An 18,059-nucleotide genomic window follows, 5' to 3' on the forward strand; every position below is an offset into this window, starting at 1 on the left:
AATACCAAATTATCCTGTATTCTGATACTGTTTCCTCTGGAATAATTTATTAACCTGCCTCATTACACATCACCATATCCAAAATAGTGATCCCTGTTTGGATCCATAACATAATGTTTTAGGAAACTGTCCTGAATATTCTCTATGAATTCTTACTCATGGTTACCTTAGCCAATCTGGCTATCCCAATCGACATGAAAATTAAAGTCACACATGATTAATATACTTTTTTACATTATCTCCCAATTTATTCTTAGTCCCACCGAAAACCTATTATTAGGGGGTCAACAGACCATTCATACCAGTGTCCTCTTGTCCTTATTTCTTATCTCCATCTATACAGATCCTACATCTTCTGATCCAAGATAATTTCTTGCTGTAGTATTTATTCCATCTCTATCAATGCTATCCCACACCCTAACAACGCTCCACTCATACCCTTTCCTTCCTACCTGTCCATTTGAAAAGTCATTTACTCCGAAGTTGGGTTCCCAGTTTTGATCTCATTGCAATCTCTTCTCTGCAATGGCTATTAGAGTGAAATTATTATTACCTGTATTTGTGCTCCCCCCCACACAACCCTATTTATACTGCTGTTTTTCTATGTTTATACACTGTGTCCCTTCCTGTCAATGGATATTTTTCAGGCTGGTGGAACTTTGTAGTGGAGTTCCTATTGGTCAGTATTGGGACTCTTGCCTTTCCTGATGTATGTCAATGATTTGGAGCTTGGCATACAGGGGATAATTTCAATGTTTGCAGATGACACAAAATTTGGAAGAATTGTAATCTGTGAAAAGGATAGTGTAGAAATCCAGAAGGACATATTCAAATTGGCAGAGTGGGCAGATAGGTGGCAGATGAGCTTCAATGCAGTGAAGTGAGTTGATGCATTTTGGTAGGATGAAGAGTGAAAGACAACACAAAAAGGGGTACAATTCTAAGGGGGGGGAGCAGAACAGAGAGATCTCGGTGTACATGTGTAAAGATCATTGAAAGTGGCAGGACAGGTAGAGAGGACAGTAAGTAAAGCATACAGTATTTATTACTAGGCTTTATTAATAACAGCACAGAGTACAAGAGTAAGGAAGTGATACTGTCCTCCGCTGGAGTACTTTGTACAGTCATGGGCACCACATTTCAGGAAGGATGTGAATGCAATGAAGAAAGTACAGAGGTGGTTTACAAGAATTGTTCAAGGGATGAGGAGCTTCAATTATGAGGAAAGATTGAAGAAGTTTGGATTGTTCTCCTTCAAAAAGAGAAACCTTGGAAGAGATCTCATAAAGGTAGCCCTAGGTATTTACAAATGATATCAATGGTTGAGATGAAGGGGGAAATGCTTTGGTAGCTAGATTTACAGATGACACTTAGATAAATGAGAGGACTTAGGAGATGAGAGACAAATTTAGATAGGTGTAGTAAGTTGCAAAAACTAGCAGGTGGAGCATAAAGTGGGAGAATGTGTGAAAATCATTTTGGCAACAAGCATGAAAAAGCAGCGTGTTCCTTTACTGGAGTGCTGTTGTAGAATTCCGAGGTGATGACAGATCGAGATATTCTGTGCATGAGTTGCAGAAAGGTAAGTAGGTGCAGCAAATAATTAAGGTGTCTAATGGCATGCCATCCTTTTACTAGGAGAAGAATTGAACACTGGGGTGGTAAGAATGTTTTGCTTCAGTTGTACAACCATTCCTGAGACCACACCTTGAACACTGTGTGCAATTTAGATCTTTTTTATTTAAAGAGGGATATAAATGCATTGGAGATGGCTCATGGGAGTTTTACTAGATTGACACCTGGAATGAGTCGGTTGTCTAATGAGGGAAGGTTGGACAGATTGGGCTTGTTTCCACTGAAATTTAGAGTAAGGGTTGACTTGACTGAAGTGTATAATATCCTGGACAGCCTTGGACACGGAAAGGATATTTATTCTATGGGTTAGTTCAGACTACGGGGTACTGTGTAAAATTAGGACTCACTGTTTTAGGACAGAGATGAGAAGGAAGATTTTCTCTCAAAGGATTGTATGATTTTGGAAGTCATTGCCTCAGGTGGTTATGGAAATGGGGTTGAACATACTTAAGTCAAAGGGAAGTAGATTCTTATCAGACAAGGGAATGAAAGGTTTTTGGAGGTAATTAATAATGTGGAATTCAAAACAGAAACAGATCAGCCAAAATAGAAAAAGATCAGTAGCTCAGTGGTTAGCACAGCTGCCCCACAGCGACAGGGACCCAGGTTTGATTCCAGCCTCAGGTGACCCTCTGTGTGGGTTTCCTCCTACAATCCAAAGATGTGCAGGTCAGGTGAATTGGCCATGCTCAATTGCTTGTAGTGCGATGTGAATTAGTGAGGGGGGAATGGGTCTGGGTGGCTTATTCTTCAAAGGGTCAGTGTGGACTTGTTGGGCTGAAAGGCCTGTTTCCATACTGTAGGGAATTGAATCTAATCTAATCATCACATTGAATGGCTGAGGGGCGAACTGTTCCTATTTTGTTAAGTCCATATATAAGTATTCAAAATCGTGAGGGATCAGGGATAGCAGAGATTTAAAATAATTGGTAAAAAAAGCAAAAATGACATTAGAAAAACTTTTATCACATAGCAAATAAGGCCTACAATTTATTACCTGTGAGTGTGTGAAGGCAACTTCAATTGAGGCTTTAAAAAGGGAACTAGATTGCTATTGGAAAAGGAACAATTACAGGGTTATGAAGAAAAGCAAGAGAGTGGCACTAAATGAAATGCTCACTTGGAGAACCAATGCAAACATAATACGCCAAATAGCTGCTACTTGTAACAATTTTATGAGTTGGTGGGTTATTCTGTTCTCATACTGTTATTACTGCTAAAAGTACATAGGAAACTGTTTTTTTTAAATGAAGCATGTTTATTTAAAGAATAAAATTGAAAATTAGCTCTGGAGGAACATAACAGGAAAAACATTGCTTGAGATGTTTCTTATGGGTAGATTTATTTTCCGTGATATATTCAACCAAACTATAAATTGCCTCTTTGTAACAGATTTCCAATTTTGTCAGATAAAACTCATGAGGAAATCTTTCCTCCCACTAGTTAAGGTTATTAACTGTCACTAGTGGAAAACTAAACTAATTAGTACCAGATGTAAGGAAAGTGTGCATCATGCCATCCTTGCACTTATTTTACGGTAGCACGGGGACTGGAGTTCCTGAACATACAGCATCTTGACCACAGATGGATATAATAAAGGAAAAGCAGGGTGCTTAGAAGAAAGTACAATCATTATGATGGATAAAGTGTTTGTCAACCAATTTTCAACCTACTTTGCCAAACACAGACCATCATAACCCTACTTGGCTTATTGTGAAGCACTGTGGCTAAAAGATTGCATGTAATGAGTCATAGAATCATAGAGATGTACAGCATGGAAACACACCCTTCAGTCCAACCCATCCATGCTGACCAGATATCCCAACCCAATCTAGTCCCACCTGCCAGCAACCGGCCCATATCCCTCCAAACCCTTCCTATTCATATACCCATCCAGATGCCTCTTAAATGTTGCAATTGTACCAGCCTCCACCACATCCTCTGGCAGCTCATTCCATGTACCACCCTCTGTGTGAAAAGGTTGCCCTGTAGGTCTCTTTTATATCTTTCCCCGCTCATCCTAAATCTATGCCCTCTAGTTCTGGACTCCCTAACCCCAGGGAAAAGACTTTGCCTATTTACCCTATCCATGCTCCTCATAATTTTGTAAACCTCTATAAGGTCACCCCTCAGCCTCTGACACTCCAGGGAGAACAGCCCCAGCCTATTCAGCCTCTCCCTATACCTCAAATCCTCCAACCCTGGCAATATCCTCATAAATCTTTTCTGAACCCTTTCAAGTTTCACAACATCTTTCCGATAGGAAAGAGACCAGAATTGCACGCAATATTCCAACAATGGCTTAACCAATGTCCTGTACAGCCGCAACATGACCTCCCAACTCCTGTATTCAGTATTCTGACCAATAAAGGAAAGCATACCAAATGCCTTCTTAACTATCCTATCTACCTGCGACTCCCCTTTCAAGGAGCTATGAACCTGCACTCCAAGGTCTCTTTGTTCAGCAACACTCCCGAGGACCTTACCATTAAATGTACAAGTGCTGCTAGGATTTGCTTTCCGAAAATGCAGCATCTCGTATGTATCTGAATTAAACTCCATCTGTCACCTCTCAGCCCATTGGTCCATCTGGTCAAGATCCCGTTGTAAGCTGAGGTAACCCTCTTCGTTGTCCACTACACCTCCAATTTTGATGTCATCTGTAAACTTACTAACTGTACCTCTTATGCTCACATCCAAATCATTTATGTCAATGACAAAAAGTAGAGGGCCCAGCACCGATCCTTATGGCACTCCACTGGTCACAGGTCTCCAGTCTGAAAAACAACCCTCCACCACCAACTTTTATCTTCTACCTTTGAGCCAGTTCTATATGCAAATGGCTAGTTCTCCCTGTATCCCATGAGATCTAACCTTGCTAATCAGTCTCCCATGGGGAACCTTGTCGAATGCCTTACTGAAGTCCATATCGATCACATCTATTGCTCTGCCCTCATCAATCTTCTTTGTTATTTCCTCAAAAAGCTCAATCAAGTTTGTGAGACATGATTTCCCACGCACAAAACCATGTTGACTATCCCTGATCAGTCCTTGCCTTTCCAAATATAAGTATGTCCTGTTCCTCAAGATTCCCTCCAACAACTCGTCAGGCTCACTGGTCTATAGTTCCCTGGCTTGTCCTTACACCCTTCTTAAACAGTGGCACCACGTTTGCCAACCTCCGGTCATCTGGCACCTCACCTGTAACTATCGATGATACAAATATCTCAGCAAGAGGCTCAGCAATCACTTCTCTAGCTTCCCACAGAGTTCTAGGGTACACCTGATCAGGTCCTGGGGATTTATCCGCCTTTACCCGTTTCAGACATCCAGCACTTCCTCCTCTGTAATATGGACATTTTTCAAGATGTCACCATCTATTTCCCTACAGTCTATGTCTTCCATATCCTTTTCCACAGTAAATACTGATGCAAAATACTCATTTAGTATCTCCCCCGTTTTCTGCAGCTCCACATAAAGGCCACTTTGCTGATCTTCGAGGGGCCCTATTTTCTCCCTAGTTACTCTTTTGTCCTTAACGTATTTATAAAAACCCTTTGGATTCTCCTTAATTCTATTTGCCATAGCTATCTCGTGTCCCCTTTTTGCCCTCCTGATTTCCCTCTTCAGTATACTCCTACTGCCTTTATACTCTCCTAAGGATTCACTTGATCCATCCTGTCTATACCTTACATATGCTTCCTTCTTTTTCTTAACCAAGCCCTCAATTTCTTTCATCATCCAGCATTCCCTATACCTACCAGCCTTTCCTTTCACCCTGACAGGAATATACTTTCTCTGGATTCTCATTATCTCATTTCTGAAGGCTTCCCGTTTTCCAGCCGTCCCTTTACTTGTGATCATCTGCCCCCAATCAGCTTTTGAAAATTCTTGCCTAATACCGTGAGCCAGCTTCAGCCAATGTTCATGATCATGCATCCTCAAGGAACAAGTCAGGATTGTGATGGAAGATTTTACACTTGCCTGGACGTATATAGTTTGAACAACATTCAAGAAGCTTGACACCATCCAGGACAGAGCAGCCTGCTTGACAGACACCCCATCAAACATCTTCAATACTCACTCACTCCACCATCTACAAACAATGGCAACAGTGTGTACTGTCTTCTTAAATGCAGCACTGTCACCATTCACCAAGGGTCTTTCGACAGCACCTTCTGAACCGTAATCTCTATCATAGAAGGACAAGAGCAGCAGATGAATGGGTACATCAACAAGTTTCCTCACCATCTTGAGTTGAAACTATATTGCCATTCTTTCAGTGTCACTAGGTTAAAATCCCGGAACTCCCTTTCTGACAGCATTGTAAGTTTATCTATATTCAATGAGTTGCAGCAGTTCAAGAAGACAGCTCACCTCCACCTTCTCAACAGCAGTCAGAGAAGGGAAATAAAATCATTGACACCAACATCTCATGAATAATTTTTTCAAAGTTTAAACTTGCAGAATTTGTGTGTAAGTAGCAATATTGGAAAATGCTTTTACTTGCTCTTGGAACCTCCTTTCACCTGCCCAGATTCTCAAGGCTGTGGTTTCTAGTGAAAAAAATTATTTTTTAAAAAATTCCTTAAAAGACTTGAGGGCGCAAATTTACTTTTGGAAGTGGTGTTTGCCCATCATTGACCTTCCTGCTAAAATTGTTTGTGGGCAAGTTGGAGGTGGACTGGGATTTGGTTCATGAATTAAACAATTTTTACATTCTCTCCTACTCCTAACTCACCCATCCTTGGAAGTTAAAACTCCCCCAAGATCTCACAAGCAATGATGCAGATACTTAATCTCACACTGATGAATGCACTCGTATCACTGACACCTCACTCATACACTAACCTAATTATTTGTGCATGAATTCCATCTCAGTTCCAATTAAGCAAGGTCATAGTCTCACATGTGAACAGTTACATCTGTAACAGCAATACATTCACGCTCAGTCTGACATACTTAGATTCACAGATTAATTTATTCTTAATTACAATTAAAGGCAGGCACCAAGTTTCTGCCCTGAATCAGACTGTCAATTAGTAACATCGACACATGGTATCTATTTTATACTAAAAAAAATTGTTGTATTGTAACCACAGTGAGACAATCCCAGTCTTTCTCATGGAACTTTACCGCTAGACAATCCTAATGTATTCTGTAATTATACAGACTAGCAAAACCCAGTATATTTAGTGTAATGTGAGCTTTCAAGATCTTTATGGAAAGTTTATTCTTTCCCATGTATTTTTAGCTCTGGATAGTGAACTCAGGAATAATCTGGTTGGGTGCTTATGACATTGCCTGAAACAACTTTGGCCTTTCATTGAAAATTGGAAAGGATGACTAACAGATCATTTGGTTTCCATGAGTTTCCTCAAACAGGATTTGGTTTTACAATGTATGCTGAAAATATGTTTCTGTCAAAGATGCAAAGAGAAAATTTCAAGCTAACTGGGCTTGGCCATTGTGGGGCACAGATTCCTAAAGGTCAGACTAATAAATTCTATTGATAGGTCACCTCCAATTGCTACTGGAAGACATTGAGTACTTCCCTTAAGATACAAATTCATTCTTACTCTTTGTTCCTCTGAGGATAGGTTTATAATTTGCCTTTTTGTAAAGATAGTACATTTCAAACTTACAAGTAATTATTGTAGTGATATTTGAGCTCTGTGTTCTGAGTTAAAACTAAATCAAGTCCCAGAGTAAAGATATAAATACTAACCAATGGATCATCCAATGCTAAAACTAACATTCAGCACAATGGAAGGACTGGATGATTGACTGTCTTTTTGTGCCTGGAATCCATGTTCAATTCCAGCTCAGACTGATAGCATGAAAGTTTCTCCTGCCTTTTGACAGCAAATTTCCTCAGCAAGTTTGTGTCGTCTCAGTCCATCTCCTTTTGGATTGGGAAACAAATTTTTTCAGATACTGGTAATTTCTTCCAGAGATCCAGAAAGATAAATACCATCAGAAATAGAAATGTTGGAAGAATCCAGTGTTTGTCTGAGGTAGCAACTGGGAAACCATAGAAGCAAGACTAGAAATATTTTTATGCTCTGGAAGTATTTCCTCTACATTAATGGATGTGGCTTACTTGGATTTCTAGAAGCTGCTCATAAAGAAGTTACTTAGGGAAATTGAGAATTGGTTAACAGAGAGAAAACAGAATATGAATAAATAGAGTCATAGAATCATACAGCACAGAAACAGACCCTTTGGTGCACCTGATGCACGCTGACCAGACATCCCAATCTGACCGATTTGCCAGCATTTGACTCATATCCCTTTAAATCCTTCCTATTCATATACCTATTCAGGTGCTTTTTAAATGTTGTAATTATACCATCCTCCACCACTTCCTCTGGCAGCTCGTTCCAAACACAAACCACCCTCTGCGTAAAAATACTTACCCCTCAGGTCCTTTACAAATCTTTCTCCTCTCACCATAAATCTACGTCCTCAAGTTTTGAAGTCCCCACCCAAGGAAAGATCTTGGCTCTTCACCCTATCCATGCAGGTCATCATTTTATAAATCTTGATCAGGTCACTCCTCAGCCTCTGACAGTACAGTGAAAGAAAGACCCAACCAATTCAGCCTCTCCCTACAACTCAAACCCTCTAGTCCTGGCGACATCCTTATAATTCTTTTCTGCACTCTCTCAAGTTTAACAACATCATTCTTATAGAACGGTGACCAGAATTATATACAGTATCTAAAAGTGGCCATATTAAATTCCTGTACAGTAGCAGCATGAAGTCCCAATTTCTATACTTAATGTTCTGACCAATGAAGACAAGCATGCCAAATGCCTTTTCACCATCCAGTCTACCTGTGACTCCACTTTCAAGGAATTATGCACCTGCACAGCCCTAGGTCTCTCTGTTCTGCAACATTCCCCAGGGCTCCACCATTAAAACTACAAGTTCTACCCTGGTTTGCCTTACCAAATGCAACACCTCACATTTATCTAAATTCAACTCTATCTACCACTCCTCAGCCCATTGGTCCATTTGATCAAGATCCTGTTATAGTCTGGGATAATCTTCTTCACTGCCCGCTACACCACCTATTTTAGTATCATCTGCAAACCTCCTAACCATACCTCCGATAGGTATACCCAAATCACCTATATACATAATGAAAAGCAGTTGGATGTAACTAATACCTCAAGGTTCAGTGCCTCGGCCCCGAGTGGTCACAATCTCTATCAATGATTCAGATGTGGGGACCAGTTGTGATGATTTCCCAAGTTTGCGGGTGATATAAAATTAATTTGGAACATGTGTTGCGAGGATAGAGGCCCAAAGGCAATTTGGCGAAAGTGGGTACTGCAGATGCTGGAGATTAGCGTCAAGATTTGAGTAGTGCTGGAAATGCACAACAGGTCAGGCAGAAACAAAGGAACAGGAAAATCGACATTTTGGGCAGAAGTCCTTCACCAGAAATTCCTGATAAAGGGCTTCTGCCCGAAATGTCGATTTTCCTGATCCTCGGATGCTGCCTGACTTGCTATGCTTTTCTAGCATACTCTAATCTTGGCCCAAAGACAATTTGGTGAATGTGCAAGGATATGTCAGATGGAATATAATGCTGATAAGCATGAGGTTATTCACTTTTGTTGGAAGAGCAGGGGAGTACCTCTCAGGCTAGATAAGGCTCTGGTCAGACCACATTTGGGGTAGTGTGCGCAGATTTGGGCCCCATATCTCAGTAAGGATGTACTAGCTTTAGAGGAGGTTCATGAAAATGGTCCTGGAATGAAAAACTTAACATTTGAAGAACGTTTGAAGACTCTGGTGTTCTACTTGATGGAGTTTAGAAGGCTGAGGGGAGATTTAATTGAAACATATAGAATAGTGAATGGCCTGAACAGAGTAGACGTTGGGTAGGTGATTCCATTAATAGAAGAGACTAGGACCTGGGGTGGGCACAGCCTTAGGGTAAATGGAAGACCTTTGAGAATGGAGATAAAGAGAAACGTCTTCAGCCAGAGAGCGGTGAATCTATGGAATTCATTGCCACAAAAGGCTGTGGAGGCCAAGTCCTTGAGTAGATTTAAGATTTAAATAGATAGATTCTTGAATATCAAAGATTACAGGGAGAACGCAGGTGAATGGAATTGAGAAATGTATCAGCCATGTGAAAGGCAGAGCTGGCTCAATAGGCTGGCCTAATTTCTACTTTTATGTCTTTATGGTCTAACAGAAATACAGAGTATTTCTTAAGTGGTGAGTGACTGGAAAGTTGTTGATGCCCAAACTAACCTAGGTTTCCTTGTTCATAAGTCACTGAGGAAACAGGTGTTTCATAACATTACAATACTCAAAGCAGAGCAGACAGTTATCCTGTTCAAGTACAAACATGTAGGTGCAGCAAACAGTTCTGAAGGCAAATGGTACAGTTGCTTTTATCACAAGAGAATTTGAGAAAAGGAGAAAAGGTGTCATGCTCCAATTGTAAAGAATCTTGGTTAGATTGTATCGGTAATTTTCGTCCCCATACCAAAGGAAGGATATATTTGCAACTGAGGGAATGCAATGGAGATTCGCTAGACTCATTCCTGGGACAGCAGACTGTCCTGTGAGGTAAGCTTAACGAGTTTGGGGCCCTTACTCTCTAAAGTTTGGAGAAATGAGAGAAGATCTAATTAAAGCTTATAAAAATCTTGAATAGTTAAGAAGTTGGAGAAAGAAAGGGTATTTCCAGCCTGGAGTGTCTATACAGGGGACCCTGTATCAGTCCACATAGGTTTGAGATCAGTGGAATTTCTTCAATCAAAACCTGGTGAGTGTTTGGAAATGTCTATCCCAGAGAGCTCTGGCGCTCCGTTCAAGGCAGAGATCAATAGCTTTCTATATACTGGTGACATCAATGGATGGGAGATAGTACAGGAAAATGCATGAAGGGAGCTGATCAGTCATGATCTGGATTAGCAAAGCAGAATCGAGGGACTGAATATTCTCCTCCTCCTCTGTTCCTATACCACAGCTGCTGTTGTAACAGAAGTAGAAAATATGCAGTTCTACTTTTAAAAGTTTGTCCTTTAAAAATTACACTGCAGCTTTCACAGGGAACTGATTTTACCAGCACCTGCCTAACTGTCCATTGTGTAACATTATACTTATACTTAGCTGTTAGAAAATAGCTGCAGTTTTACAGCAGTATAACAGCGTACCTCAGTCTACAGTGTCTTGAAAGGGTAGAATTTGTGTCAGCATTTGGGGAGAGTAGTTTGCTGTAGAACCACCAAAACAGTGTTTTTTTTTAGCTTGAAAGTTGAGCTTGTTTTTCATTGTGTTCTTCCATGCTCGGGTATTATAATTCAGACAGAACAATTGAAATATATGTAAAAGCCATATATAAAAGTTATGTATAGTTTTGGACTACTGGGGTCAATGATGCCAATATATATTAAATATACGGAAGGACATAGCATGCAATCAAAGCTGACACTACAGTACAATGCAGAAAGGAAAAAAGACTCATTTGAAAAGAATATTTCACATCCTCACATCATCTCCAGAGTGCTTTACAATCAATGAAGTATTTTTGAAAGTGCAGTCACCTCTGTGCATAATAAGCTCCCACAGACATAAATCTGATAATAACCAAATAAATTATTTCTTTGAAGTTGTTGGTTTAGAGATAAATGTCAATTAGGAAGATATATTTGACAGAGAGAGTCTTGCAAATTAAATGGTTGTAGCTTTCGATGAGGCAAGCTGTTCTGGTGGTTCAAGTGAACATAAGTTCCATCAAATTACAATACTAAAAGAAGAGCAAAGAGTGCTCCTATTCAACCAACATCACCAAACATTGGATGGCTGATCATTCATTCCGCTTACCGCTTGCAGTACTTCTATAAATTGATTGTGAAGTACTTCAAGATATTTCAAGGACATAAGTTACTCCTTTTTGTTTTATAGATGCTGCACATTTACCATAGTTTAAAATGCACTAGAAAACAAGGGGTTGTCTTACCATCCAACACTAACTTAAACTATTCATTAGTATATGTACTTTTACTTAGAAAAAAACTGCACAGTTTGTGTTATCCTTTCATGTATACAAGCTTAATATTACTTGCTATTGTTTATCATTCCGTCTTTTTGTTGGCAAGAGTGGGTAAATAGTCATTGAAGAGTTCACAAGTTCCAGTTGCTAGCCTTGTCATGATCCACTTTAGCAGATAATTAATTCAGCAAGTTTCTTTTCATGCTAAATTCCTGATCCTAAATACTGGTCTCAGTTCCTTCCTTTGAAACAGTTCACATCACTTCTGGTGAAGCACTTGGTTTCACAAACAGAGGGTGTAGGGAGATGGGTCTTGACTGTCGACCAACCTACAAATGCTCAATGTATTTTCAGATGTGAATAACGGTCACTGGGCAGGCACTGAATGTTGCGAAACTGTGCCCAAGCTAAATATAACATATTCAGAAGAGATGGGATAAAACAGAAAAACTACACTATTGTAACATGACTCATACTTCAGCATCAATTAGCAAAAATAATTGCCCTGGAAATTGAGTGAAGTTATCCACAATTATGAGTTTAATTATATTGTGGTCATTCTTCTGCAGGGGATACACAAAGTTCATTTTATGGAATCTTATCTGAAAAGAAATAAGATGGGTGTTGTCTGTGCAATTCGCCAACAGCCCATTTTGAAGTCAATAAAATCAGGAGAGATGTCAACAGTTTGCCAACTTTATTCCTTATTCATTCAAGGAAATGTGGATATCACTGGATGGGCCAGCATTTACTGCCAATCCCTGAATGCCTTGGAGAAAGTGGTGGTCAGCTGCCTCCTTTGGCATGTAGGAATAACCACAATGCTGTTAACCAGAGAGTTCCAGGCATTTGAACCAGCAACACTAAAGGAATGGTGATACATTTCCAAGTAAGGATGATCTGTGACTTAGAAAGGAACTTGTAGGCAGGTTCTGCTGCCCTTGTCCTTCTCAGTGGCAGAGGAAAGGATTTGGAAGGTGTTGCTGAAGGAATCATGGTGAGTTGTTGCATTGCATTGCATCTTGTAAATAGTACATGCTGCTGCCACAGTGCATCGATAGTGAAGAGAGTGAATGTTGAAGGTGTAGGTGGCATGTCAATCAAACAGACTATTTTGTTCTGGACAGTATTGAGCTTCTACACTGTTGTTGAAGCTGCACTTATCGAGGATAGTGGAGAGTATTGCATTGCACTACTGACTTTGAAATCGTGAACAGAAGTTGAGATGAACACCATCAAATGTCTAGCCTCTGATCTGATCTCGTAGTCACAGTATTTATATGGCTGGTCCAGTTCAATTTCTGGTAAATGGTAATCCTCAGGATATTGTGAGCAGTGGATTCAATTGTGGTAATGCCATTGAATGTCAAGAGATAATGGTTAGATTTATTCTTGTTGCAGACAGCCATTGCCTGATGGTGCTGAACATTCATCAACAAACATCCCAACTTCTCACTTTATGATGAAGAGAAGATCATTGAAGAAGCTGAAGATGATTTGGCCTAGGACACAACCTTAATGAATTCCTGCTGAGGTGTCGAGGGACTGAAATGATTGACATCCAAAACTCAAAACCATCTTCCCTAGTGACAGGTATGACTCCAAACTGAGGAGTTTTCCCTATGATTCCTATTGACCCTAATTCTTTTAGGGATCCTTGATGACACATTCCATTGAACAGTGTCTTGGTATCAAGGGCAGTCATTCTCACCTCTTTTGTGGAATTTAGCTTTTATTTCTATTTTTGGGCCAAGGCTGTAATGGAGCCATGGGCTGAATGGCCCTGGCAGAATCCAAACTGAATATCAATGAGCAGGTTATGTATTTGCAATTGCACTTGATAACTGTGGATCTTCTTTTCCCTTACTATGCTGATTATGAAAAATAGATTGTGGAGCAGTAATTGTCTGGGTTTGATTTGACTTGTCTTTTGTATACAGCATATACCTGGGCAATTTTCCACTCTGTCAGTTAGATGCCAGCGTTGTAACAATACTGAGACAGCTTGACTTACTGGTGTGGCTAGTTCTGAAGCACAGGTCTTCAGTACTATTGTTAGAATGTAGCCTTTGTAGTATACAGTGCCTTCAGCAGCTTCTTGAAGACTAGAATCAGCGGTACCGGGGACCTCAGGAAGAGGTTGAGATAGATCAGCCACTTGGCACTTCTGACTCAGGATGGATGCCAATATTTCAGCCTTGTCTTTTGCACATGTGCTGGGCTTTTTCATTATTGAGGTTGGGGATATTTGTAGAATTTACTTCGTGGAGTTGTTTAATTACATATCTTCTTTCACAACTTTGATTATGGAGGTGCTGGTGTTGGACTAGGATGAAGAAAGTCAGAAGTCACATGACACCAGGCCACAGTCCCAACAGGTTTATTTGAAATCTCAAGCATTTGGAGTGCTGCTCCTTCATCAGGTGAAGTCACCTGATGGACTATAACCTGATATTGTGTGACTTCTGACTTTGTTTTTCACAACTGGATGTGTCAGGACTGCAGAGCTTATACCTGAACTACTGTAGGATTGCTTAGTTCCCCCACTGCATTCTGCCTCAGTTGTTTGGATGCAAGTAGTTCTGTGTTGTAGTTTCACCAGGTTGACACTCATTTTTAGGTTTGCCTGGTGCTACTGTCAGCATGCCTTCCTGTACTCTTCTTTGAACAGGGTTGACCTCCCAACCTGATGATAATGTTAATGTAGTAGGGGATATGCCAGGCTGTGAGGTTACATATTGTGGTTGAAAACAATTTTACTGCTGCTGATGGGCCACATGCCTCATGGATTGTTTTGAGTTGCTTGATCTATTTGAAGTCTATCTATCCCATTTAGAATGGAGGTAATGTCACACAACATGATGGAGGGTATCCTCAATGCAAAGACAGGACTTTATCTTCAGAAAGATGTGCTTTGGTCACTCCTACTGATACTGTCATGGACAAATACATTTGCAATGTGTAGGCTGATGAGCATGACGTCAAATAGATATTTCCTCCTTTTTTGGTTCATTCGCCATCTGCCACACTTGCAATCTTGCAGCCATATCTTTTAGAGATTGACCAGCTGGGTCAGTGGTGGCACTATCAAGCCCAGTTTGATGATGTACGTTGAAGACCCCACCCAGAGTACATTCTGTGCCTGTGTTATCATTGGTTCTTCCTCAACATGCTGTTCAACATTGGGAAGTACTAACTTAGCAGCCGAGGAGGGGCAGATAATCAGCAGGAAGTTTACCTGGCCATATTTGACCTGATGCCATAAGATTTCATGGGGTTCAGAGTCAATATTGAAGATCATACAATGCAATTGCTTCTCAGCTGTACACCACTGTACTGCAACTACTTTTATATCTGTCCTGCTGATAGACAGGACACACCCTGGGATGCAAGGGTGATCTAGAACCTTATCTGTAAGGTATGATTCCATGAGTAACATTATGACAGACTGTTGTTTGACCAGTTTCTGGGATAGCTCCTGTTATGACAGACCCGTGGGGTCCCGTCTTAGCGTGTTCTTTTGGAAGGAGAGACCCGCACTGGCATCTTTAGTTTGGCGCAGACTGTCATTTATTCACAGAATCTTAACTGGGAAACGATACAACGAATTATCAAGCATGCATTCGTTGGAGAAGGCGTTCTGCCCCCCCCCTTCGGACTTGGCACAGTTATACTTCGCGCTGCCTGGAGTCCCCGGTTAGGTTTTCCTTGTCCGCCTTCCTCATTGGTCCGTTCATCTGCGCGCGATGGGATCCGTCTTCCCATTGGCCGCATCGAGGTGCCTGTCCAGCTCCTGCTGTGCTTGACAATGGCACAGACGTCCTGGGGCCAGCGGTTCCGATCCCGTAATCAATAGTTCATTGTTTAGAGAATCAACTCTCATTACTATGTGTCTGACAGGCTAGTCGTTTTCCGTGATTTAATCAATAGTTTCAGCAAGTAAATTAACAGGTACTTTTATCAACTATGAGTTCCGATAGAGCAATTCACACTGTCTGACAGTTACAGGTTCCTTTATCAATCATGAGTTTCGATGGAACAATTGACACTGGCTGGCAGTTACAGGCTCCATGATTTAATTAACAAAATGTATATCAATTGCGAGCTCCAGACAGGTAGTCATGCAGTTGCCAGCTTCAGCCCGCATGGCTGTTATTAACCGTTTCAGGGCTGGAACTAGAAGTGTCTGTTGCAGTAATAGTATTACCCTCCCTAGCCCTACATTAAACACCCTATAAACGACAGTCTGCGCCAAACTAAAGATGCCAGTGTGGGTCTCTCCTTCCAAAAGAATATGCTAAGATGGGACCCCGCGGGTCCGTCATAACACTCCCCAATTTTGGCAGAAGCCACTAGAACTTTACAAATTTGATTATATAAAAAAAAGTCATGAGGGAGATGGTGACATAGTGGTAATGTCATGAGATTAATAATCCAGAACACCAGGCTAACGTTCTGAAGGCATGGGTTTGAATCCCACCACGGTACTATGACAAGTGGTAAAATTTGAATGTAATAAAAATCTGAAATTAAAAGCTGGCCTACTGGCAACCATGTAACCACAACTGATTATTGTAAAAATCCATCAAGTTCACAAATGGTCTTTATGAAAGGAAACATGCCATCCTGACCTGATCTGGTCTACATGTGACTCCAGATATACAGGAATATGGTTGACCCTCAACTGCCATCTGGGTTATTGGGCATGGGCACGGGCATTTATTAGTCAGCAATGCCTACATCTCTGAACATGCATGTAAAGAGGGAGAGAAATACCATGACTATCTTTCCTTTCCTTCTCCATTCATGTTCTGCAAGTGATGAAGGACAGAAACAATAGCACTCATCAGTATAACCCAGTGTTCAATTATGACTGACACTAAAGCATAGCAAAAGGTTCTATGTTAGAACTGAACTCTTCACCCACTCTTAAACATTTCTGTTCTGCTGTCAGGGAAAACCACAAAAAATGGAAATGAGCCTACATTTGACTCATTCAATTTTAAAATAGAATGAAAAGTGTACATATGCGACCAAAGAAATTAAGTGTTTAAGAAGCTAAGTAAAGCTGCACTATGCAGATGGCATGCTGGAACAATGATCACAAAGAGTTAACATTTGACATAATTGAGTCCAGCTGAAGCCAAAATGTGTATTAGGAATATGCAGCCAATCTGGCAAGAGGATTCAAATTGAAGGCAGAACTCCAACTGCAGAAATGTGGATATTTGACTCAAGTTGAAAAGAAATTGCCACTGCTTGCCATTTTACATATAACAGAAAGCAACTGCTTTCATCTGGACAAATTAGAAACAAATAAATATCCAATTTCCAGTCCTACAGGTACGATAGTCAGAAATTCTATTATTCAACATTTAAGAAAACATTAACTTTTTGTAATGGGATGTGTTTCCATGGTCTTGGTCCTCCAAGGGTATTAGATGGCACGGAGTGTCAATCTACCTTTCAATTAAACCTGTACTTTCTACAGATCATTTATAATCAGACTTCTTACACTTTCTACATAAAACATAAACCATTAATCTACCAAAGAAAAATTTGGCAAAATTCCTCTTTGCTGCTCTCTGGGGTGCAATCTCAAATCCTATATTGTTTATTCTCAACTTGGCAACATCATGGATCCAGTAGCTCAGAAATCATACTGTCCTACTCAGTTTGGATTATCAATCAAAATTGACCATACTAAATTAAAACTTTGTATTTTGAGAAATTAAACATTGGACCCTTTTGATTTTAAATTAGAATAATTTCTGTTCTTTCACCAGCAGCAGCCAATTATTCAAAATAAACCATCACTAGAAATTCTCATCCTGCCAAGTGGAGACCCCTCACTAGCAGAGTTTCCATTCAGAATTTTAAAAAGTCATTTCAGAAATTATTGGAGCTCAGAACGTTTTGTGCACGGCATTTTGCCAGAACAATGATGCCAAACTCATAGAGTATCAATCTCTAATGCAATGTTGATCTTACCAACATCATATATGTTCAAAGATTACAGATGGGAGGAAGGTTATAGTTATCATAAGAATTTGTGCAGTTCACAAGAAACTTGAATCAATCCAGTTATGGGAAGTGAGTTGAACTTGAAGTATATTGTGCCTAAATTGTGGCTAATAGCACATTGAGTAAGATCAAATCCAATAAATGGATCTTATTAAAAAAACCTCATGTTCTCAATCTGTTCTTCATAAAACACACACAGATTTCTTAAAAACACATTTTAACATAAACACATCTCTGGGAATCCTTTGGTAAAAGATTAATTTCAACAAAAGTAATCATTAATTGAATGATGTCAATTGGTATTAGCCATAGTTCAAGATCTTACTGATGCAAAAGAGGCAATGCACTGCAATCATGTACAAAAAAAGAAACAAAG

The 18,059-nt window shown here is 40.2% G+C and overlaps 1 protein-coding gene across 1 annotated transcript in view; it reads right to left on the minus strand.

Moving 5' to 3' along the window:
• cspg4 (chondroitin sulfate proteoglycan 4) overlaps positions 1 to 13,889 on the minus strand; it is a 75,158-nt gene extending 61,269 nt beyond the window's left edge. The window contains exon 1 of the mRNA XM_060853689.1: positions 13,781 to 13,889. Coding sequence (XP_060709672.1) covers positions 13,781 to 13,889 — 109 coding nt within the window. The remainder of the gene's footprint in view (positions 1 to 13,780) is intronic.
• Positions 13,890 to 18,059: the final 4,170 nt, after the last annotated feature.

Source organism: Hemiscyllium ocellatum, chromosome 42 (assembly GCF_020745735.1).
Source record: "Hemiscyllium ocellatum isolate sHemOce1 chromosome 42, sHemOce1.pat.X.cur, whole genome shotgun sequence".
Taxonomy (NCBI): Eukaryota; Metazoa; Chordata; class Chondrichthyes; order Orectolobiformes; family Hemiscylliidae; genus Hemiscyllium; species Hemiscyllium ocellatum.